The following is a 23867-nucleotide window of genomic DNA, read 5'->3' on the forward strand; positions in this document are numbered from 1 at the left end:
TGCAACTGGTTCATTCTTTCCCAAGCAGGCCGGCCCGTGAATTCACGAGCGACGCGAACCACGGAATGAACAACTTGCGACGAGCACAGGCGTAGCTACGAACCTCTCCTGTCTTCCTAGCGGAAAAGTCGCATCCAGTGGCTATTTCGATGACCGTCAGATCCAGAATAATCCTGACGTGCCTTTGCAAATCTTCTGACGCGGTCACATTTGTCAGAATGCTCAGAGGTGCGCCATCTGAGTCGACTGGTGGCGGGTTCGTGATTTTGTGAATATTGGATTACAGTTGCTGGTGCAGTTTTCATCTTTCCAGATCTGAGCTGGCTTGTCAAATACATACCCTGCTGGCATCGCTAAATTCCAGGTGAGCGCTAGGATACATTCAGCTCTACACTCGAAAGCGTGGCGAGGAGAACAATGAGCGGGGCGGTACGCAGTAACATCCTTCCAAATACTATCCTCTCTCCATCGCAGAGCCTTCTTCGTTCCTCTATCTCAGACGCTGTTCTCCTTCGCCTCTCCCGGCCAGCTTATGGTCGCTGACAAGTCCCTTGAACAATTCCAAAACGCGCATGCTTGTGGCGGTTGCATTGCCATCAGCTGTGCCTTTGGCCAGATAATCGAGCTTGCTCGTCCTGGTAAGAGAGAGCGAGCTACAGCTACAGCGCGTCCCCGAGAAGACGGATTCAAGGTTCGAAGAGATTGAATACCTGTGAAAGAACGATTCGCCACGTCCTTTGTCCTGAGGTCGGTCACGAAGTCATCGCCGTCTTACGCAGGCTGGAATGGGCGGAATGCTTCCTCTACTGAGTTAGCCAGCTCGCAAGGTAAGCACGATCCCCATTGTGGTCGTCCAGAGCCTCCTAGGCCTGCCTGCTTTTTAACTGGCGCGCAGACTCACGGCCAAGCCACTCCCCGCAACTGAAGCATTTTCAAATAGGCCTGCCCCGCCTTTTCCACCCACCCACCACCTGCGGTAGGCGTCAATGATGGAAGCGACATAGCTTGCGCCAATTGCGCGCAAAGGTGCAGAATCCGAAGATCTACTTGCCTCTCTCAAGTGCCGGATAGACGACCCCTGTGTGAGCAGCTTAACTTTCACTATATTAAATCAGATGTCATCTCGGGAGTTGCTGTTGAAACTCTAGCTATTAACATTTCACGTCCTCCAAGCACCAGAAGCAAAATCCCCAGTTGCAAGCTCTTCACAATGTCTGCTAATGGTACCAATGGAACACACTCGTCGGCCCCGGCCTTCGACACCTCCTCGACGATTCCTCTCTGGCTAGACGGCGAGGAGGTCAAGCTCTCCTCAACCTTTGACGTTGTCTCTCCCCTCGACCAGAAGACCCTCTACAAATGCTCCTCTGCCGACGAAGAGGACGTACAGAAAGCCATCGCTGCTGCTGAAAAGGCCTTCAAGTCGTGGTCCAAGACCAAGCCCAACTACAGACGAGACATCTTCCTCCGAGCTGCGGAAGAGTTCAAGAAAAGAAGAGATGAGCTGCAGCACTACAGCTACAGTGAGACTGGCGCGGCGGCGTCCATGTTCGCATTCGAACATAACCTGGCTTACGAGGCATGCAAGAGCGTTGCGGGCTTGATCCAGGTGGCCACTACCTCTAGCGCGCCTGTTGTGGGCGAGGAGGGAGCGAATGCGTTGCTGATCAAGGAGCCTCATGGGGTTGTCCTGGGGATCGCGCCATGGAACGCCCCATACGTTCTTGGTCTACGCGCATGCCTACAGCCTCTGGCAATGTAAGTCCTAAACCTCCACAATATCGCAGCACCAGCGCACGACGCTGTACATATCCATATCTGGAAAGAAGATATTCTTACAATGAATGCTGACTCACATCCTCCTGCAGGGGCAACACAGTCATTTTGAAAGGACCCGAAGCCGCCCCAGCTACATACTGGGCCATTTCCTCGATCCTGCACAACGCAGGCCTGCCGGCGGGGTGTCTGAACACGATCTACCACCGCCCTGCTGATGCCGCAAAGGTCACCTCGGCACTCATCTCCTCCCCATCCATCAAGAAAGTCAATTTTACGGGCAGTACCGCCGTAGGCGCCATCATCGCCTCCCAAGCCGGCAAGTTCCTGAAGCCCGTGGTGATGGAACTTGGCGGCAAGGCTCCGAGCATTGTGTGCGAAGATGCGAACGTCCAAACCGCGGCTCTCCAATGCGCACTGGGAGCGTTCCTCCATGCGGGCCAAATCTGCATGGCCACGGAGCGTATCCTCGTGAACCGCAAGATTGCGGACGAATTCCGCGAGGCGCTCAAGAAGACCGTGGAACAGGTCTTCGCCGACACGCCACAACTCGTCACCTCTGCACCGGTCGTCAAGAACAAGAAGTTACTGGAAGACGCAATTTCAAAAGGTGCGAATGTAGTGTTTGGTGACCCGAAACACAACGACGAAAGCCCGACGAAGATGAAGCCGGTCATCATCGAGAACGTGAACGAGAAGATGGACATCTACCACACCGAATCATTTGGGCCGACCGTCTCGATATATGTTGTCGAGAACGACGAGGAGGCAATTCGGATCGCTAATGATACCGAGTACGGCCTGGCAAGCGCTGTTTTCACGGAAGACCTGAGGCGAGGCTTGTCTCTGGCCCGGCAGATTGAAAGCGGTGCGGTGCATATCAACGGCATGAGTGTGCATGATGAGCCGGCATTGCCGCACGGTGGTGTCAAGAAGAGTGGCTTCGGGCGCTTCAACGGCTTGCCGGGTTTGGAAGAGTGGGTGAGGACGAAGGTTGTCACATGGAAGGACTGAGCATCTAGGAAGCGATGCGATATGTAACCGAATAACAATCAATCCGAGCTTCTTCGAAAGTCATCTGCTACAGCCGCTGGGTTGTCTTCGAGTCGTGCTCTGGTCGTTGTCTGGCCTCCATCTCATAACTTCGGCGTGTTCGTCAGATTCTCGTACCCATCCTCTAGGATATGCACGTCGTCTTCGATCCGCACGCCGCCCACAGTCCAGTACTTGTCCAGCACTGTCTTGTCGATATACCTGTTCAGCTCGGGATCCTCCAGCACAGGGTTCAGGATAAAATCGCAAAAGTAGATGCCTGGTTCCACGGTAATGACCGCCCCAGCGGGCACCGCGCCCCTCACACGCAGGTACTTGAACATCTGATCGGGATCGTCGTAGTTGGCGTGGCCGCCCGTGTCGTGCGTGTCCATGCCCAAGTAATGGCCCAAGCCATGCGGCATGAACGCCACCGAGACTCTCTTGTCGAAGATCTCCTGCTCGTCGCCGATGAGAATCCCCGCCTTTTTCAAGCCCTGGATCGCCACGCGGTGGGCATTTTCGTGGACGTCCTCCCACAGCACGCCGCCACGCAGCATCTGGAAGCACGACGCCTGCATTTCGTCCACGATGCTATAAATCGTCTGCGACTCGCGCGTGAACGTGCCGGAGACGGGGAACGTGCGCGTGATATCCGCACAGTAGCATTCATACTCGGCGCCCGCATCGAGCAAAATGTTCAGCCGATCCTTCAGCGGCTGGTCGTTGCGCACGTAGTGCAGCGTCGAGCACGACGTCCCGCTCGCGCAGATGGAGTGGTACGCTTGCTCGTGCGCGCCGTTAGAGATACACGTGCCTACGAACGCGCCGTACAACTCCTGTTCGTTCGTGGCATTGCGCGCCGCCTTGACGGCCTCGACGTGCGCAAGCGTCGAGATCTCGTTGGCCTTGCGGATCAGCGCGACCTCATAACTGTCCTTGACGACTCTGCATTCGTCGATCGCGGTCTTGAGCGGCGCGAACTCCACCGCCTGGAACGCGAGAAATGTGATATGCTCCGAGACTTGTTCGGGGATGGCGTACACTGTGGCAGATTTGGACGGGCCATATGCAGCCAACGCGGCGTTGACTTCGTTCGTGTACAGCACGGCGTCGACATCGTATTTTTTGAGGGCTTCGTCGCGCGACTCCGGCAGACCGCTCCAGATCACGCTGTCCGGGTCGACGGGCGGGATGAACAGCGTGAGGATGTCCTGCGGGATGTTGTACGTCAGGTACGCGTCCGGGAGCTTGCAGCCCGAGAGGTAGAAAAAGTAGCGCCGCTGGCGGAAGTGCTGGGCTTGGTCGTCGTCCTCGACCATCCGTGTCTTTTGGGCTTCGAGGTAGATCACGCCGTCGCGGGAGAAGCCTGCATCTGTCAAGAACTTGGCCACGCGCCGGCAGTGCGCTTTGGCGGGGTATTTCGCTTTCAGGGTCACGTCGGTAAGGGACATGGTTACGGTGGGCTTGGGATTTGTAGAACCGGTTGCGTTTGGACTTGAGATATGTCGGTCAAACAGTGCTGTGCATCCAGTGTGGCACACAGTACGGAGTTGGAGAGATGCAGAACAATTAATCGATAGAGACGATGTCGTTGCGCTCCACTGCGGGGGTGGATTCTTCACATGTCCCTCACCACTCACGGACCTATGTCTCAAAGAGGGATCTCAGCTCTCTCTAATATAGCTATTGCGCGCATGAAGGAAGCCAGCGATACTCCATAGCCGTCAGGACCGAACGAGCCTCTAGGGACGCCGGCAAGATATCATCTCGTCTCCCTGGTCTATATTACCATGGCGAGTACGACGCTTCGGCGCAGAACTGGGCTTTCTTCTAGTGCTATTTCTCACCGAGGCAGATGATAACCCCTAGCGACATTGTATACTTTCGACATGTCTCGGTGATATTAGAATATGGATCTCTCACTCTTCCGGACAGTCTCGAGAATACCGCCACTGTTGCCACATGCGATGCCCGAGGTTTGCAGAACCCCGGGATCTTTATTAGTTGAGACCACGGTATTGCGGTGGAAACCGATGCCATCTACAAGGCCGTCTAATTGAAGTCCTCCATGGGGAACCTTTTGAGCATGCTGCGACTTCCACCGGGACTCTGCTACAGATCTCTACCATTTGATTTAAAAGCTGCCGGCATTCCCAGGGCGCTTCAAGCTATTTACGGGACATGACTGCCCGCCGAAGAACCGTGATGTGTCGGTAGGGGGAGCACATAATGAAGCAAAGCTGTGAAGTTTCCGACCGTCGAGTCACAAGCGTTGCAGAACAAACATATCAGGCGAGGGAGTTTGATGGTAGACTTCGCGAAATGGGTAGTCAAAGGGATACCATCTTGCTCCATCCGAGCTCGCTGCTCAGGCTATGCAGTCAACGTTTGCGGAGGAAGGGTACCACAGAGGTCTTAGGGCTTCACGGACGTCCATATCCCTGAGCATGTGGTCCTTGCTGTTTGGGCGGTTTGAAACGTTCGTACTGTTATCAATAAGGTGGCACTCAGTAGTTACCTGGTATGGAATATCAAGAAGACCATAATAAAGGTTGTGCAGTCTCTTAGATGCCCTTAGATGCCTCTCCAAGGCTAGCTCGCTGGAGATCGGCGAGGATGAGATTTCCGGTGATAACCGCTGATTACAATGTGCGGGGGTTTGATTGGCCTGCGCTTTTCCCCCATCGGGATGCGGGGCTGGCGACCGTCGACGTCATTGGGTCGGGGCGACGACCAGGCGTGTTCGGCCTCTTTGTCAGGCACGGCGCCAACCACCAACAACTGCAGCCTTTGAACCAACCTTCTCTCTGTATCATTGCGCACTTGATACTCTCTCATATACTTGCTCAACTTCCAAAAGATCGTCCCCAAGCAACATTCTAGCCTTCACAGCATCATGGCGGCCACTCAAGTCTGTCCCGTCGTGGGAACAACCAACACCGTCCTCCCTCCCAAACACCCCGACTTCGACATTAACCAGCCTGGTCAAGTTTGTCCAGTGACCAAGGCGACAACCGACCATCACCATAACCTTTCGAAGCATCCGGGAATCTTCGACTCGTCCTCCGACCTCTCGAATGCGGATAACTGCCCTGCTTTGACCAAGATCGTCAGCCGACCCGAGCAGCAGGCTATGGACGAGGCCATCTGCCCTGTGGTTGGCACTGTCTCCAGTGTCTTGCCCCCCAACCACCCGTCTACGAAGGAGGCAAAGGAAGGGGATGTATGTCCCGTTACCAACGCCAAGTTCGAGCACCACAAGGGAAAGATCCACGAGCACCCGAGCCTCGAGGCAGCTGCGAACGGTGCGGTTTGCCCTGTTGTGGGACACGCATAACTCTGCCCGAAATAAAACAACAGAGTCCTCAGGAGGTTATTGTCAGGAATATGGCTGGATGATCATTTCAATGATATAGTGGCTAGTCTTGGTCCACCTGGTTTATTTGGAAATAAACATGGAGGTGTTTTGGTACCCAGCTCGCTCGTGTGAGCGATACATGTAGGCCTTCCACGAATCAAATCGGACTTGTCTTGCTTCGTTGTATGTCCAAAACGCAGCGTATAAAATACACATTGTCGGATACGGCAAAACCATTTATCCGCGTGATGGTGGTAGACTTGGTCGAGAACTCGTCATCCAGACTTGAACTCACTAAATTCTCTGAATCCATCTCGAGCAGAATAAGGAGGTCCAGGCACTTGCCGACCCATGTGATCAGTCACCGTCCCAAGACCGTCGATCGTTCCTTGCACTTCTTGGTACCACATGCGCGGCAGGTGGAGGTTGAAGCTAGATATGCAAGTGCTTGGGCTGTCCAATATACGTGTTATCCCTGCTTGAGATCTTTCTCCTCCTGTTCTACGAGGCTCATACCGGGCCAGGCAAGTAATCATCCGCATACAGCATCTGATCTGAGAATCAGTGCGGAAATGAGAACCTCGCCCGCACTGGACGCTTTATGATGTTGGTTCGCGATGAGAAGACGAAATACCACGCAACCCATATCCTCACAAGCGGTAACTGCTCACGTGTATAGGTCTGTCCAGAAGTCCGCGAGGTCGAGGCTTGAAAGGAGATATGTCTGGCTCGAAGCATTTCCAGCACCTTTACCCTAAGCTTGGTGATATCTCGGCCTGGCAGCCTCCTGGCATTGCAAGACGTGCGCAGATAATTTAATACCACAGCAGAAGGATGGCACAGGCTGTACACCCGAGAAGACATGCCTCGTCTTATGTTCACAGAATGCGCTCCTTGCCGTGGTTGTGTCGGTCTCGGTGGTCGATTCAGTACTTTTGGGCTATCACAGCTCCTTGATGGGCAGTCTCAAAGTGATGCCAACACATAACAAGTACTTCAAGCTGACTATTGCGACCAACTCCTTGAACACGGCAATTTCATACGTTGGAGGGTCCTGCGCTGCCCTCGTCGCAGGATTCGTTGTTGCGTGGTTAGGGAGATGGAAAACTATCATGCATTCTTGTATTCTCCCGCTGATCGGACCTACTATTCAGGCCGCCGCACAGAAAACCGGGATGTTCATCGGGGGTCGGTTCGTTGTCGGTGAGCCCTCAAGCACAATATGCCCACGATTGCAGATGCTGACAAGCGTAGGCATCGGGCTCGGACTCGCCCAAACCGCATGTCCAACCTACGTGGCCGAGACTGCTCCTCCACAGCACAGAGCGGTGGCATTGGGCTTATACTACGCTTCTTGGGGTGTCGGCACGGCTTGTTGCATCTGGAGTCTGCTACTCGGTAGGTCAATGTGCCCAAGTATGACAATTACGTGCTCATCTCAGGTACCACCAGACGCAACACTATTCCTTCACGTGGGCATGGAGAACGCCCAGCTCGGTCCAGATTGTGCCGAGCATTCTCTGCATGTGGGTGCTGCTCTTTCTTCCAGAGTCGCCTCGATTCCTCATAGACGGGGATCGACACGACTAGGCCCTGGAGGTGCTCGCAGCCATCAATGCCAATGGCGATAAAGAGTCACCGGTCGTTCTGGTCCAATACCGCGAGATCACAGATACAATCGCGTGGGAGAAGAGCCAGCAATTGTCCTGGGAGCAGGCGTTAAGCGCCAAGGGCAATCGCAAGCGCATCGTCATTACTTCGACATTCCCCATCATCGTCATGTTACCAGGAACCAACATCATCACCTTCTACTTTGGCGACATGCTCTCGCAGGCGGGAATCACCAATCCGACAACTCAGCTGGAAATCAACATCATCCTCACCTGCTCGACCTTGGCCGTCTCGTTGGCAGGTGCTTGGTTTGCAGACTCCTCGGGAAAAAGACTCTTTGCTTAATCAGTCTGGCTGGCCAGATCGTAACGTTCTATATTCTCGCCGGACTGACTGCCCTCTACGGTGACTCCTCGAATAAGTCAGGCATCTATGGCACTATTGCAATGATATTCCTCTACAGTGCAGCCTATGCTTACATCTTCACGCCACTCACAGTGCTGTATCCGCCTGAAGTCCTCTCGTACTCCTTGCGTTCCGTCGGCATGGGCTTGTACACCCTCACGACGAAACTACGACGGTTATTGGTGACTATGGCATTTCCTTTCGCCCTCAACGCCATAGGTTGGAAGACCTACATCATCAATGCGAGTGCCGACATTGTCATGCCGGCCGGCGTGATGTGGTACTGGGTGGAAACCAGGGGACGCACGCTCGAGGAAACCGATAAGTTGTTTGATGGGGGAGAACATTCTGATGTCCCCGGACTTGAAGGCCGTGCAGACGGGGAAGTCGAAGTGGGAAACGAGCTGTTGAAGAATGTAGCCAGTAGAGTGGAGAATCAAGACGTGGTGATCACGAAGGAGTAAGGCGGACGACTCGAGACTGATAAGTGAGGGACAGAAAGACCTGGACGACCGAACAAGGGCCAGTCGTGCAAGGATACTGAATGGCACAGTCCCAGGAGGCGGAGAAGAGCGTTAGGGCGCATGACCGTAGACACGCAGCCCTTGCTTTATCTATACCTACCCAATACTGGTCACACAGTACCAGTACCTCCCGTGCCTCCATAGGCCGGCTATCCAAGTGACTAACTCGAGGCATGCAACGGAGCGAACGGCTATGATACGGATGCATCCTAACCCCTACCTGCCACATCATATTTCCACCTTTGCACATTCCGTATCTCTGTGCGGGGAAAACAGCCTGTCTCCTCGTACAGGTGATCGACACCCTGGGTGGTTGTGGCAATATCAAAGTCCGCTTCTATCTGTAACCAACCCATCTGCCTATTATCCACTTCCACTTATTTGGGGCCCCTTGGTTCAAGTGGATATTCGCCATTCGATTCGTTTCACGCGCAACACTTTGACTTTATGCCGTAACCGCACCGGACAGATGTACTAATTACTCTTCATCCGCGCCGCTCTGTCGAAGCATAGACCCAGGACAGCAAAAAGGCCTACGAGGGTGTTAATTACATTCCATTCCAACCTCGAACCTCGAACGGACAGCGCACCCCGAGACCGAGATCAACGCCTCCTCTAAGATGGCAGTCTCAAAATCAGAATCAGAATCAGAATCAGAATCAGCCTCAGACTCACAGACCATCCCGTTGGTCTCGTTTGATAGATTCCTCACAGGCGATCGGACGGCTCAAAAGGCCGTGGCGAGGGAGGTGTACGACGCGTTCTCGGGCGTCGGGTTCGTGTATCTTCGCGGGCATGGCATTGCGCAGGGGAGGGTCGATGAGATTTTTGAGTTGGTGAGTGTCCGATGTGATGCGTTGACTGGTTATGCACAAGGCACAAGGAGCTGTTTGGACGACGGCATCGGATGGAGTGATGATCACTAACTTGATCGTGTTCTCATGTCCTTCTGAGACGTGCGGTCCATATGGAGTGCGTTGGGCAACTTGAGTTATAGTCTTGCGGATTGGGAGTTTGGTTCTGCGGGGGTTTTGTGCTCTCATGGATTTTCTCTTCTGTGCCGTTTCGTGCTTCCCTGACTTGCCTCCTGTAGGCCCAGAAATTCTTCTCCCTCCCCCTAGAAGCCAAGCTCAAGTATAAACTCTCCGACGCGCACGTCAACCAGGGATACACGGCCGACGGCGCCGAAGGGATCAACGACCACAAGGAATGCTACGAGCACCGGCGGTTCGCGAACGATCTGTGTCCCTCGGACGAGGCCCTCTCAGGCTTCAAGTCCACCCTCGACCTCTTCTACCAGCAGTGCTTCGTGCTCGCGATGAATGTGCTCAAGTGTCTGGCCATGGTGATGGACCTGGGCGACGACTTTTTCGACGCCATCACCAAGCGCGCAGACCCCCAGCTACGCCTCCTCCACTACCCAGCCATTGAGAGGAAAGTGGTCGAACAAGAAGGCCACGCGCGGATCAACGCCCACACCGACTTTGGGCTCTGCACGTTACTCTTCCAGGATAACATCGGCGGGTTGGAAATCGATCCCAAGCATGATGGGAATTTCGTGCCCGCGCCGCCTATCGAGGGAACGGTGCTCATCAACATTGCCGATCTGCTGGTTAGGTTCACGAACGGGAGGGTCAAGTCCACGCGGCACAGGGTGGTGAGTCCGTCGCTGGAGAGGTTTCCTGGAAAGGTGATACCCGCGCGGTTTAGCATTCCGTTCTTTGTGCATCCGGATCCCGAAACCTTGATTGACCCGATCTTGTTAAATCAGGGGGAGCAGAAGCTGTACGAGCCGGTCAACGCGGGGGAGTGGCGCGTCTGGAACACCTCGAAGGATTATCGGCTGAAGGCGGATGATGGGCAGGAGGTGAGGCTGAGGAGGGTCGCGGTTGCGACGTGACAACTTGACTGCCTTACCTTAGCTGGGGAGCGTCATTTGGTTTCGACCAGAGCGGCACGCAAGGCTCGTCGCAACTTGGTGTAAAGACGGGCCTGGCATGGTACATACCTATGCAATGGTTCGAATCGAATTGCTGACGTGTGAATAATGTGTGGTGTATTGCGTGGCTTCGCGAGGCCAACCCGCTATCACCAGTATGTGACCGGTTGCGTTTGGAACCATATACATGATGAGCCATGGCTACTGTGGTTCTTCGTGCCTTGGACGCTACCAACGGCGCTCTGCTTCAACTAAACGGAAAGACCGGCCTCGACGCGACAGCGATCTGCTCCTTCCTGTGCAACGTACGAACAGTGCGATTCGCACTCTCCGAGCGGTATTCGTGAAAGGTGCGCAATGTCGCAGCACGTCCTCACACCGCGATACATGCGTCCGTCCACATGGAGTGGCCTTCGAATGCATGGTGGGATGCGTCGAGGAGACCTCTCACCTCACCGACGCGACGACCTCGTTGTGGCAACAACGTGTATGCAGACGAGACGACGCACCGTTGCTGCGAGCCTCACTGCTTCGAGCACATTATTTTCGCCACATCTGGGTGCTTGAGATCCAAGTTTGCGGCCGTCTCGACAAGCCATGAACGGAGTACGAGCAAGAACATCCTCCGAGATCATTGCCGGCGCAGCCAACATGCGGAACAGCATTCTGGTCGATCATGACCTGATCATGCACCATCCATGCTCAACACCGGATGAGATGCGACGACAATCCTAGCGGTCAGTACAAAACATCTTCAACTGATGACATGGCTACGATACGTCTGTCAATTGATTACGCCATCGCTGTACTCCTATGCACAATAATGCAGGATGTGTTCCGTCACCTCCGTACAGTTACGACCGCAACTGGGTGAGAAAGTGATCACCACAGGCCAACCCCGTCAGAGGTTTTTAAATTCTGATTGGGGAGATGAGCTTCAATCTCACGGGTGGCTGGGCTCCAAACATAGGGACAGTGTGCCCTGTTGTACATAACCGATAACGCCATGGATATCTCCGGTAGCGCCCGATATCGCCTGTGAGGTGGCCGGAGTGGACCAGAGACCGGCCGACAGCTTCACACGCTTGTGGTGCTTGTGGTGCTTGTGTGCTTCTGCTTGTGGTTACGGTAATGCACGTAAACCACATCTCTGCGGCTAATCGGCATTCAGACTAGAAATCGGTCATTCTCCGAGTTCTCCACCAGTACTGGGAACGATGTACGAACTTCGAATCTCGCCATCTCGCCGTACAAAACCACGGTTACATTTCTCCCTTTCCGATCTCACCATGTCCTCGAGCTTTGTGGTAGTGACGGGATGGCGCAGGATACGTCAACAACGAAAGATGTCGAGGCAGATGCTGCTACCGAGCAGCAGCCGTCCGAGAAGATTGTCCTGGAAGACGGCGAAAAGACCGAGATTCTAGTCGGATGGGAGAGTGCAGACGATCCGGAGAATCCACAGAACTGGTCCACTCCATTCAAGTCTTGGATTACCTTCCAGCTGGGTATGCTTGCCTTTGGCGCCAGTTTGGCCTCGAGTATCATCGCCCCAGCAAATCGCACCATCGCCGAATATGTCAACGTCAGCGAGGAGGTCGTCGTCCTGAACGTCTCGCTCTACGTCGTCGGCTTTGCATTCGGTCCCCTAGTTTGGGCGCCTGTCAGCGAGGTCTGGGGCAGGCGATGGTCTATGTTACCGGCCGCGACGTGCTTGGTGTGCTTCTCCATCGGCACCGCCGTGAGTAGAAACGCCCAGACTGTCTTCATCAACCGGTTTTTCAGCGGCTTCTTCGGCTCCGCGGCCGTCAGCAACGTCAACGCCGCACTGGGCGACATTTGGTCCCGCGAGGCTCGCGGGACGGCCGTGTGCTTGTACGGCGTCTGTGTCGTTGGCGGCCCGACGTTAGGCCCGACCATCGGGGCCGCCATCCTGGTCAATCCGCACATGGGCTGGCGTTGGACGGGATACATCGTGGCGCTGTTCAATGCCGTGGTCGTGGCCACGACCTACTTCTGCATGCCCGAGATGTATCCGCCGGTACTGCTCAAGCGAAAAGCCGCGAGAATGCGAAAGCAGACGGGTAACACTCTATACTTTCACCCGCAGGAACGGATCAAGGTCGACATCAAGTCCATCATCACCAAACAGCTATCTCGACCGCTGATGATGCTGCTCACCGAACCAATGGTGACCTGCATCGCCTTTTACGCCTCGTTCGTCTACTCCATCCTCTACCTCACGCTGCAGGTCTTCCCCATCATCTTCGAAGAGCAACGCCATTGGGGCCCTGTCGTAGCCTCGCTGCCCTTCCTGGGTATGTTTGTCGGCATCCTCGCCGCCACGGGCGTCAACCTTGGAAACCAACCTCTGTACCGTCGGAAATGCCAGGCCTCGAACGGCCGACCCGTCCCGGAAGCAAGACTTCCCCCTCTCGCCATCGGCGCCGTCCTCATGGTTGTTGGCCTCTTCTGGTTCGGTTGGACAGCCGCGCCGCGATACCCATGGGCATCCCCCGTCGTTGCGGCCGGTTTGATCGGTGGGGGCTTCAATATCATCTTCCAGCAATGTAAGTGGCCTCCTCTTGGGAGGGATTTCCTTCCGTGGACCGTGGCAGTATTGTATTGACATGTCATCTACTGTACCAGGCATCAACTACCTTGTCGACGTGTACGGGCTGTACGCCGCGAGCGCCACCGCCGCGAATACCTTTCTTCGCAGCGTCCTGGCGGCAGGACTTCCACTAGCTGCTCGACCAATGTACCACGCCATGGGAGTCGGGCCGGCAACATCTGTCCTCGGGGCTGTGGCGGCTGTATTGCTGCCCGTGCCTTTTATCTTTATGAAGATCGGCCTTGTGCTTAGGAAGAAATCCAAGTTTGCGCCCGTGCTGGACGGCTGATGTGATGCTCTGCTTTGAAAGAAGTCAATATTACGATGGTTATTAAGCTACGCCCGGTACAGCGAACAGCAATCAGCTAGCTAGCTCCTTGGTTACGCCGCCGATCTATATCTCCCCAGCTGCAAGCGAGAATGGTATATTTGTCCAGCCAGGGAACTTCTAATAAAGGCGAAACCTTCATCACTTGCCTCAAACTACACCGTGCGGCCAGGCAGTTGAGGTTCGGGATCGAGAGAACATTTCGGTTCTGAGCTTTGGGGGTGGTTCTTCCCCGACCGATGAGCTTCAGGCTCTAGCCTGCCCGCCAGTCCACACCGATCGCATCGATTCCAATCGGCGCTTCCCTGCAGAGAATACTACGAACGACGTAGACGTGCTTTAGCTAAAGCCCCGAGGCAAAGGGCCGAGGCAAAGGGCCTGACGTATACGAATTGGTCCAGAGATGCCGTGCAGGCAAAGCCATAGGCATATCAGCTCAATTGCAAGGACGCTCGACTCTGGGTTACACTTCACTACCACTTCGCAGGGGCGGCTGATAGAAACCTGTCCCATGCATGCATGCCTGGCGCACGCAGCACAGTCAATGCATCATCCATCAACGTCTGAATTGGTGGCATAATTCCGCTCGACCTTGCGGAAGTCCCGCGGGAGCAAGAAGAGGCGATCGGTATGGCATCGAAGAGGATGGGGATATGTGGCTTTGATATGTGGGATCTCGACCGGCAAGGAGAAGCTGAGCAGATCGTCGTTGAGAACACTGATTGGTTGCCACAAGGAACGGACCAGGACCCAATGTTGGCGCCAGATGCCATGCGACTGATCGTACAAGCGAGCAGGCAGGCGAGCCCAGAGACAGGGCAACAAGTAAGAACGGAAGGCGAAGGACGAAAGTACATCAGGAACCAAGTATGCATTCACGACAGAGAGACAGAGGGAGAGAGAGAGGGACACGGAGAGAATTAGTCCCAGACAGTCACTCCTTTAACCACATACAGACTCGGTGAAGAATCACGGCGATCTAGACCAGGCAAGATCCTATGTCAGCGGGCTCCCATTTTCCCCGCAAGTACGGTTTAACGAGGTATTTGCCCGTGCCATGAAGGCCTGACGATGTGATTATCTTTCACGCCCTCCCAAGTGTTCTGTCCAATGTTTGTCGAGCAATGTGACAACGTGAGAATGTGAAAGCGTGTAGAGACGAGACGGGACGAGGTGAAACGGATGTACCAGAGGAGATATGGTGGATCTAGAGAGTGACGATTCGACGTTGTTCCAAAATGGACGGTAACAAACATGTCATTATTGCTCACCTAGCATATCGTACGTGTAGCTGGAGTATGAATATGAGTATGAGGATAGATCATTGTTTGTTCCCACCGTCAAACACCCAGTCTGTCACTCCCTTTGCTTCTCGCTCTCCCCTCCTTTGTGCGGGGCGGGAAATTATACTGTCTACCATCCTCCCTTTGACTTCCGCGGGCAGGGATAAAGCTTCGCAGCGCAGGGCAGAGCAGAGACGGAAATATCACCCAGCTGTCACACGGAGGCGATATGACTCACCATTGCGGGAAGAGCCACTTCGAGAGTTTCACGCGGGTCGATGAGGAGTCCCACACTGGACGTCAACACAGTATCGCCGTCGAAGATAAAGACGAAGATGAAGACGAAGAGGTGCAAGAACACAAGCAACCCACCGCATGGACATGGGCATGGTTATATGTAAGAGTGTTGTCCCTACCTTCCCTCGCTTGGATGGCATGCATGCTTGGGCTGCCGGTCCGGCGACCTGCTCGGTCAGATGTCATTGAGGCATTGCCCATGCAATGCAAGTCTGCCGGCTCAGGTCCCAAAGGCGAGTTGGAACCCTCTGAACGTACAGGCGCGCCTGCGACGGCGACGACCGAGTTGTTGCCACCCCTTGAATGGTCGACAAGAGCCAAATCCCACAGCCAGAGCATCCTGGCCCATGGAGACCGTCCAAAGGATAGGAGAAAATCCGAGGCTGTGCCACTTCCAGAGCATGGAGAGGATGTATCGCTACGACACAGGGAGTTGGCTGACCTGAAAGTCGCTCGAGAGTGGACTCACACCAGTGTCGCCACGGGAATCTTTGAAGAGAGCTCAAACCCGACTACAGCTATCCCAGCACAGAATCTCGACACGACGTTGGACCCGGAAATCGCGACAAAGCGGGATGTGGCTCAGGAGTGGTGGCGAGAACAGGCAGCGATAGCCGGCGTTGTACCCATACCAGAGAGTCAAGATACAGAGCAGGACAGTATCAAATGCAACGAATGCAGCAGAGTCTTTGCCACAGAATCTGGTCTAACCAGGCACATGAGTGTCCTGCATAGGCGACTGCCACGGCTTTGGAACTGCAAGAAATGTCTATCTGCCTTTCGGACAGAAACAGGTCGCGATCGTCACTTGAATGTGGTGCATGCTGATGAGGTTGTGGATGGGGATCCCGAAGGGATTCCACAGTATTCGAAATGGAGTCCCGAGCCGAGAATGATGCAACTTGAGTTGACGACTCAGCGAGATGGTCGTGTTATTTTTGAGCCATGGAGGAGCAAGCGTGACGCTGTTGATCTGTGACTTTGGTTCAGGGTTCGATGGTGATTTTGGAGGTTTGAAGCTGAAAGACCATTCACATCTGATGCACAATAGTTCGTGACGTCTGAATAAAGGCAGTTGTCATGCGATTCATGGCTTCCATTCACTTCAAAAAGCCGGTTTGATCCGAGACATTGTGCAGGCAGTGATGCGAACTGCCTCGTGGAAGCATAAGCGTCTTCCATATCATCTCGAACAACTTCTTCTGTATATATGTCGGCCATAGGAGATTCCAGCCCCCCACGACCACCACGCCATTCTCATCCAGGCCCATCGACGACTTGTAAGACACCCTTAAAAGCAAACCCTGTTGTGAGTAGACCCCATATGCGTTGCAGGAGGAACAGCTAATTCTCTGTTGAAGAACAAAATGTCTCAGTCGAAGACGCTGCGTACGCCATACCCAAAGAATGAAGATCGAGCGAAGCGGCACCTGGAACGTGCTGCTAGGGAGGAGATGTCGCAAAACATGATCGCCAACAAAATCGACATCGTCGAGCCTAATATTCGACCTAACACTGAGACGGCCGACCGTGAAGGACTTACCAGTGTTGTCACATTGGAAGACGCCGGCATCCCAGTTGAGATGAGACGGTCGAGGCGATATCCCCCACCTCTTCCGCTACCTCGTCGACGTGAATTTGCCGTCTCTCGATTCGTCCGTCCGAAGCTGACCTTGGCCGTGGCACCCTCCAACATCACAAGCGCGCCGAGGGTCGAGAATGCGAATGACGGTCTGAGTTTCGGGTTCTTCGCTCCCAATGACCACGTGGGTGGGCCATATGCAGATCGATATCGAAGTGTCAGCAGAACAGCGAGACGTGACAGAGTCATTTTCGACCAACCATCACAGGACGGTTGCGGCTCACTCCTGGAATCATCCAGCTTTGTCGACCTCGCTCATTGCGGCATGAACTGGTCCGACACTCTCTTAACGAGGCGATCTTCATACGCGTCTGCGGCTAGACTCTACGATAGCAGGATCATGTATGGTGAGTGGCAATCTACTCAGCCATCGACTGAGCCACGCCACAGCCTGTACTCCGAGCCTCAGTCTGCCAAGGTCGAGTCCGAATTGACTGTGCCACGATTGCGGTCACCGTTCCCTTGGACTGAGAAAGACAGTCGGCTAGATCGAGATATGCAGGATGCCACAGGGGAATTGTACCAGCAATTCAGTGACACCCTGCTGGACTCGGCTTGGGGAGGCAAGGGAGGCAGGATGAGGTATGCTAAGGGGGGCAATCTCTGCAAGTGTGGCGTTGACAGCGGCGGTGTCTTTGGGGCCTGAAGGCACTCTTCAGGCAGGAGAGGGCGTGAACGCGGATGACTTCGAGACTAACTTGGACTGGGGATGTGGACCTGATTGTCTCTGTGGAGCTCATGGTTGCCCGGGCACAGAGGCCATGAGGAGAGCCATCGGAGGAAGAGCTGCATTTATCCAGCAGGACATCGCCAGGTACGATGACGGCGAGGCGAAAGCACGGTGGACAGAGAACAGCCAGTAGATCTCGTCGTGACTGTTGCACACCAGTCTGCGGCAAGGAATTGTGCTGGGCTGGCTGGGTAAGGTTGAATCTTCTCGATTCTTGCGCCAAACGGGCTGTATGGATTTGCCAATTCGGGTGCAAAAGTGCTGCCATAACTCTGAGACTGGGACCGGGACAGTTGATTGGATGCTTTTACAAGTTGTGTGTAGCAGTGCTCGGTGTAACACTGGCGCCTTTTTGGCGGAACATCCCGTGGGACTCCAGAACAAGAATCCGCCTGTGCGTCGTGGGACTTCGGTATAAATGTCAACTCTGCCAACCTCGTAAGGTACGCCTCATCGAACCATCTTCGTACCCTCCAGCCTTCTACAACCGCAGCGACGCCACTTATCGCTCCACCACCATGACGTTCTGGCAACAAAGACGAATCCTAGTAACCAAAGGATGGGGACCTTGCAAGCGCACTCATTTGGTGCCCGTCAATGAGCATTATTCAGTCCCAGGTCTCGACGGCATGACTCGAACATGGGATTGGAGAGTTGGGATCGATCCTGGGGCATTTGCTCCAACAGGAGGCTTTTACATGTCCGGCAACATGGCTTATGGCGGCTTCTTGGAGAGAGGACCAGGCGGGCCTGTAGTGGTTGTGCAAGATAGGGACCGTCGCAATGGGTTAAGCAACCGGGCACTCAACGGGCTGCTAGATGACATCATGGCTCGAGATCCAGATGACGACCGTCGAGCAGCATCTGAACGTCGGGACGACGAGTTCAGAGCCAGATGGCTGGCCCTGCACAACGAAGCCAATGCCTGTCGTGACAAATTTGGTGGCCATATCGAGACATATGAGACAAGGACAAGAGACCCAATCAGCGACAGCAGGCTCACAGGTCTGCGCGCTGAGGCAGCCACGTATGCTGAACGGGGAAAGCAACGAGCTGAAGAACAAGCCAGAAGGGACAGGGAGAGACTCTGGGAGTTGCGCGATGCAGACCTGGGCCGAGAAGCGCGCGAAGACCTGGAGGACTACGGATTCGTGCGCGTGGCACCTCTTCGAAGGACGAGGTGGTGACGTGAGGCTGGATGTGGAGTCTAGCAGTTCGCCGTTATGGAGGGTGTCGCGGTGGTGCTGACCGCGTCGTTCGTCGAGAGAAGCGTGGTGTGGAATCGGAATTTGGGAAGAAACACGGGATGGTCAGTCACCGCAGTATAGCATCACGTGATACATTGCGCACCAAGCCGTATCACGTGACTAAGCTGGGCGGACTTGTCAGCGGGTCGCAGGCGGCTTTCTCCGTGTTCCCACGCGCTCATAAGGGCGTGAGCCGATGCAACCATTGTCTCTAGATCTTGTATTTATTCCGTGGCTATTCTGCGTCCAGCGGCCTCCAAAACCACCAGTTGCCCTTAGAGAAGCCGTCTTTCCACCATGGCTCCAAAGCAAGTTGTAACGACCGACAAAGGGCTCAAGTCCAACTTGTTCTCTCAAGCCACAATCCACAATGGAACCATTTTCGTGTCCGGAAATATCGGCATCGTTCCGTCCACCATGAAAGTAGTGGAGGGGTCAGTCGCGGACAGAACAGTTAGTACATGTAATGGGGCCGTCTTCACAGCAGCTCACAAATGGCAGAAACAAGCTCTGGAAAACATCAGAGTGGTTCTGGAGGAAGCCGGCAGCAGCTTTGAAAAGCTCCTGAAGGTACTTGGTTGAGTATCTGTACAGGGCAATCCGCTGAGACACCCAAGATGAACATTTATTTGACCAGCATGGAGGACTATGCAGCCATGAATAACGCCTGTGCGCTGTTTCCCCAGCCTTGCCGCCACATTTCACGCTGACAGTGCGCGGAACAGATCTTGAAATCATCCCGGATCCGAAGCCAGCACGGACCTGTGTCTGCGTCAAGGAGCTGCCCTTCAAGACAGATGTACGCATCGTCCACTTTCTCTACAAACCCAAGTCGATACTGACGATGAGCAGGTCGAAATTGAAGTCATTGCAGCATTGTGAGGGCACGTCCAGAATCGCTTGATTACCGAGGAGCTGTACTACTGACACACGACAGGGGCGAAACTGCCGGACCCAGGCTCTAGGACGCTCCAGCGTATTCACCAACGTCTGGATGAAGCCTTTCCATTGTCTATTGACGGCTAGGACTGTCAATTCACGGCAGCGCGCTTGGATATGGCTTATTCGCGCATCAATGAATACAAGAACAATGATTGACCGCAACAATAAAGTCCACAATGGCAAACAGCTGATTGACGAAAACGGATATTTCCTGTCCTCTGCTTTCGGAATGTCGATGCTGCACCCGTTATTTCCAATGATTCTGCGATATATTCTCTTCGCTGTTTACCGTTTCTGTTTTGTTCCACCTTGAAGCCGTTTCCTTGCTGCTGCATCTCTGTACCATAGTATCTACTATATCCAGTGATCGAAGCATCCACGATGCCCGAGAAAGGAACCCCAAGGAAGCCGGAGGCTACTCCAACTCGCATTATGACGAGGCCTTCCAAGTTGAGAACACCCAGAGCGTCAACGAACCAGCCCACAAGCAACAACCCACTACCTACTGTTGAGGAAGCGGCTGAGACAATCGATTCTTCGCCCACACCTGCCGCCACCAACCCGAAGCCTAAGACACCAGCCAAGCCCAAATCGCCAGCCAAGTCCAAAACAGCAGCGACGCCGAAAGCGACCACGAAGAAAGGCACTGGGAAACCAAAGACTCCGACACCACCCCCGCCAGAAGCCGTGGAAGTCTCTGACGATGACAACGCCGAAAAGCCTGAAGGCGGATCACCTGAAAGGGGCATCGTTGTCTCGAGTACTGACAGCTCACCTCTATCAAGCCCTAAGTCTGTCCCGTCGTCTCCTTTTGGACGCATCACGACGCCAAAGCCTGGCAAGAAAAGACGAACAGCCTTCGAAGACAAGACTTACAAGGACGATGACGTCTCGAACGAGGAACCAGCACCGAGCCCGACACCAAAAGCCGTAGCTGGACCGAAGCGGAAGACCGTAAAGTTCGTTGACAAGACTTATACCCCTGGGCAGGAATCCAGCGATGACGAAAGCAATCCTCGGCCGAAGGACTCCTCTCGCAAACGGAAGTCGCCTCAGTATGAGGACGAGGCATCTGAAGTAGATGACGAAGAACAGGAAGAAGATGACTACGACTACGACTACCTCTATTTTCTCGACGATCTTAATCGGTCTACTGAAGCTGCTGGCCTCGATGAAGAGCTTGTCCAAGAAGCAGCCCCTCAGACGAGCTTCCCCGAAGAATCTGAAGTTCCTACGAGTGGACCGGCCTCACCTACCATCTCGGGACCAAATACAATTCCCAGTATCGAGACTCCCATCGAATCTCTTTCACGTAGTACCTCGAGCTCTGGCTCGCGAGGAAGCAACCGCCCCTCACCCAAGCGTCAACGAACCACATCGCCATCGGCTGTAAGTCCATCCCACAAAGACACCACGGAACTCGGAGTGGACGGAGACAAGGTGAACGATTCCAACGACCCCATCGCAGTCGCAAAGGCACTTTTCATGACAGTCCAGAAGGCACCGAGACCACTCGATCTCGGCGAGATCAGCGCCCTGTTCATGGTCCTGCAGGAGAAGATTTCCTTGTTCTGCAAAACCCACTTCGATTTCGAGCTCACGCCCGACCAGCAAGAAGCATGGTCCATGCATCTTCTCGACACGAAGTACAAGGCACTGTATGAAGTGACGCAGTGGATTGCGGACGGTAGCGGATGCGGATGGCGCAACTTCTTCACCAAGAAAGAGAACCGCCGACACCTCGTCCACGGCATCGTCAGCGAATACTTCCAGCAGCATATCTTCAAACACACCGCCTTTGGCATTCCAGAAGACATGCTAGAGGAGCTTGAGGACATCGACCGGGAGTATCTCCGCTACGACGCATTCGTGCGCAACAAGAAAAAGGCCGCATACATGGAGAACTCGCGTTTCGTCGACGAATACTTCCCGACGCCAGGCGACCATCCTCCACACCCCGAATACCCTCCCAACCACCAATACCACGATGACGTGGATCTCGCGGCCCGCAGACTGGCGACCACGATCATGCAAGTCCTGGAACCACTCCTTCCGCCTCCATGTTTCGATCCGCTCCAGGTCCGCCAGTGGAGAATGTCAGCCAGTCAGCGAGACTTAGCTGCTCTCCTCCGGAACGACATCTGGTTCGATCTCGTCGACTTGATTCGCAAGGCCGTGGCACTGCACCACTGTATCCGGTTCGCGGGCCACTCTGGCCTCGTCGTCCGCATCGCACCCCACGTGGCCAAGGGGACCATGTTCACCGTCGACGATGCCGACAGGAACATCTGCGTGAACGCCGAGGAGCTGAACAGTAGCGCATCACGACCACAGGGCCCGGACGCCAGACTGCGCGTCAAGATGACGTGTTTCGGCCGCGTCGAAGCCGTCATGCCACGAGGTCTCGACTTGGAACAGATGGAGAAGGAACAAGCCGCGGCAAAAGCAGCAGGGTACGTTCTCACGCGCGAAGAGGCCGAGAGAAAGCTATTTCCCAAGCTGCCGTATGAGTTGCAGGAGACCGATGCCGGACGAAATGCCGTCGCCCACCTCGACCCCGTCCCTGGCACGGAGTGGAATACCGCGCTCTACCGCGCGAATCTAGAGAGCCACGTCGACCAGCGCTTCTCGCGAGAAACAACGCCGACGATGATGCCCCAAGCAGTCAGCCATCCCTTTGTGACCATATACCCTCGAGTCGCTCCCTCCAATCTATACTGCGAGTGGGTTTCCGCCGACAAGTCGTCGCAGGGCTGGAATCAGAGAGCCCAAACGCTCTGGGAGGCCGTGCAAGAAGCACGCAACGAGAAGTTCATGTTCGCTCTTCGCGAGGACGTGTGGAATACCATCACCGACCCCTTCCTCCTGCAATGGCTCGTGTACTGCGGCATTGCTGGCAGCGTGGGCATATACGGCACCCGCCAGCTCGTCAGGATGCTCGAGGCGCCTCGCTCCCAAGAGGTATTGACCGACGTGCAGACCAGCGCCAGCCACGCCCTGTCCGCCCTCTCCGCCGTTGGAATCAGCGCCACCTCGTACTTGTCGCGACTTCTAACCTCATCAACAAGAGCATCGACTACGCTGTGGGCTACGCGGATCCACCCGAGCGAGTGGACGTACTTCGCACCATTGACTGTGCCGCGGGATACCTTCACGTCGACCGTGATAGGGACGCCCCGAACAAGGACAACGACTGTCGAGGTCGAGACGTCCATCCTGGACACCGTCCTCGAGACGCACGATCCGCTTAGGTCGATGGCGACGGAGGATGTCACGACCCTAACGACGCCGATGGAAGTCGACGAGAGTACGATGATGACAACACCAATAGACGTCGACGAGAGCGAAGTAATGACAACACCAACGGATACACCAATGGATACCCCCGACGCCACGACAGGCGTCGGCGAATCAACACCGCAGACTTCACAGTCAAGCGGTACTGATGCCGATGCCGCCGATGGCCTCCTATCAAGCCTCCGTGCCGCAGGGATCCTGACGGCAAGCGAAAGCGGCACCGATAGCCCCAAGGCGACACTCAAGGAGTACGTCTTCCGCAGCACGGTGGACAGGGACAGTGAGGAGTTTGCGTGGATTCAAGAGATGGTCCGCAAGAGGATGAAGGCGGAGGGGAAGCTCGTGGATGTCGAAGAGGATGAGAAGCCGGAGACCACGGAGACTCCTAACCGCGTGGTGAGGTCGAAGGTGCTCTGATGATGTGGGAATCTGCAATGATATCGAAGATACTACAACTGTAAAGCGGGAGGGCCGCAGGAATCAGAGTGCGACTGAGCGGGTACAGGTATGCGTGGGATACTGTAGCCTGGTCTTGCTGTGCGTTGCTTTTCCAAGGCAAGAGCGGGCAAAAATGACACTCTCAAGCGCCTTTTTGTTCATTCTGCTATGCTATGCTATGCTCCATTCTATCCATCATTCAATTTCGCGTAGACCAAGATAACGTACTAGTAGTCAAGGACTCGGAGGATGGATGCCACTTCCTTCTGTCCTTCCTGCCTGACGCTCATCCTGGCTGAGTAAAATTTTGTGAAAGTACAAAAGCACACAATTCAATGACTTGACTTGACTCGATGTCAGTAAAGTCCCTATCCAGCACATCTTGTCGCATCGCACAGCAC

General features: G+C 54.6%; 9 protein-coding genes across 9 annotated transcripts; 8 read left to right on the forward strand and 1 right to left on the reverse strand.

Moving 5' to 3' along the window:
• Positions 1-1210: 1210 nt before the first annotated feature.
• Positions 1211-2790, forward strand: A1O7_03882 (NAD-dependent aldehyde dehydrogenase; the record flags this gene model as incomplete). The annotated part of the gene is made up of 2 exons (XM_007757898.1): positions 1211-1758; positions 1869-2790. 2 exons carry the CDS (start codon positions 1211-1213, stop codon positions 2788-2790), a joined length of 1470 nt encoding a protein of 489 aa, XP_007756088.1.
• A 122-nt stretch (positions 2791-2912) lies between these two features.
• A1O7_03883 (xaa-Pro dipeptidase) lies at positions 2913-4262 on the reverse strand (the record flags this gene model as incomplete). The annotated part of the gene is made up of 1 exon (XM_007757899.1): positions 2913-4262. The coding sequence occupies one exon, from the start codon at positions 4260-4262 to the stop codon at positions 2913-2915; it is 1350 nt and encodes a 449-aa protein (XP_007756089.1).
• A 1445-nt stretch (positions 4263-5707) lies between these two features.
• A1O7_03884 (uncharacterized protein) lies at positions 5708-8649 on the forward strand (the record flags this gene model as incomplete). Its single annotated transcript, XM_007757900.1, has 6 exons — positions 5708-6034; positions 6997-7372; positions 7424-7567; positions 7622-7695; positions 7760-8073; positions 8097-8649. The coding sequence occupies 6 exons, from the start codon at positions 5708-5710 to the stop codon at positions 8647-8649; spliced, it is 1788 nt and encodes a 595-aa protein (XP_007756090.1).
• A 680-nt stretch (positions 8650-9329) lies between these two features.
• Positions 9330-10609, forward strand: A1O7_03885 (uncharacterized protein; the record flags this gene model as incomplete). The annotated part of the gene is made up of 2 exons (XM_007757901.1): positions 9330-9545; positions 9803-10609. 2 exons carry the CDS (start codon positions 9330-9332, stop codon positions 10607-10609), a joined length of 1023 nt encoding a protein of 340 aa, XP_007756091.1.
• A 1357-nt stretch (positions 10610-11966) lies between these two features.
• A1O7_03886 (uncharacterized protein) lies at positions 11967-13551 on the forward strand (the record flags this gene model as incomplete). Its single annotated transcript, XM_007757902.1, has 2 exons — positions 11967-13218; positions 13298-13551. The coding sequence occupies 2 exons, from the start codon at positions 11967-11969 to the stop codon at positions 13549-13551; spliced, it is 1506 nt and encodes a 501-aa protein (XP_007756092.1).
• Positions 13552-15102: 1551 nt separating this feature from the next.
• Positions 15103-16149, forward strand: A1O7_03887 (uncharacterized protein; the record flags this gene model as incomplete). The annotated part of the gene is made up of 1 exon (XM_007757903.1): positions 15103-16149. One exon carries the CDS (start codon positions 15103-15105, stop codon positions 16147-16149), a length of 1047 nt encoding a protein of 348 aa, XP_007756093.1.
• Positions 16150-18060: 1911 nt separating this feature from the next.
• Positions 18061-18729, forward strand: A1O7_03888 (uncharacterized protein; the record flags this gene model as incomplete). The annotated part of the gene is made up of 1 exon (XM_007757904.1): positions 18061-18729. One exon carries the CDS (start codon positions 18061-18063, stop codon positions 18727-18729), a length of 669 nt encoding a protein of 222 aa, XP_007756094.1.
• A 357-nt stretch (positions 18730-19086) lies between these two features.
• On the forward strand, positions 19087-19671 carry A1O7_03889 (endoribonuclease L-PSP; the record flags this gene model as incomplete). Its single annotated transcript, XM_007757905.1, has 5 exons — positions 19087-19242; positions 19291-19359; positions 19407-19458; positions 19515-19588; positions 19642-19671. 5 exons carry the CDS (start codon positions 19087-19089, stop codon positions 19669-19671), a joined length of 381 nt encoding a protein of 126 aa, XP_007756095.1.
• A 492-nt stretch (positions 19672-20163) lies between these two features.
• A1O7_03890 (uncharacterized protein) lies at positions 20164-23445 on the forward strand (the record flags this gene model as incomplete). Its single annotated transcript, XM_007757906.1, has 1 exon — positions 20164-23445. One exon carries the CDS (start codon positions 20164-20166, stop codon positions 23443-23445), a length of 3282 nt encoding a protein of 1093 aa, XP_007756096.1.
• Between the last annotated feature and the right edge of the window lie 422 nt (positions 23446-23867).

Source organism: Cladophialophora yegresii (genome assembly GCF_000585515.1).
Source record: "Cladophialophora yegresii CBS 114405 chromosome Unknown aczIN-supercont1.3, whole genome shotgun sequence".
NCBI classification, from domain to species: domain Eukaryota; kingdom Fungi; phylum Ascomycota; class Eurotiomycetes; order Chaetothyriales; family Herpotrichiellaceae; genus Cladophialophora; species Cladophialophora yegresii.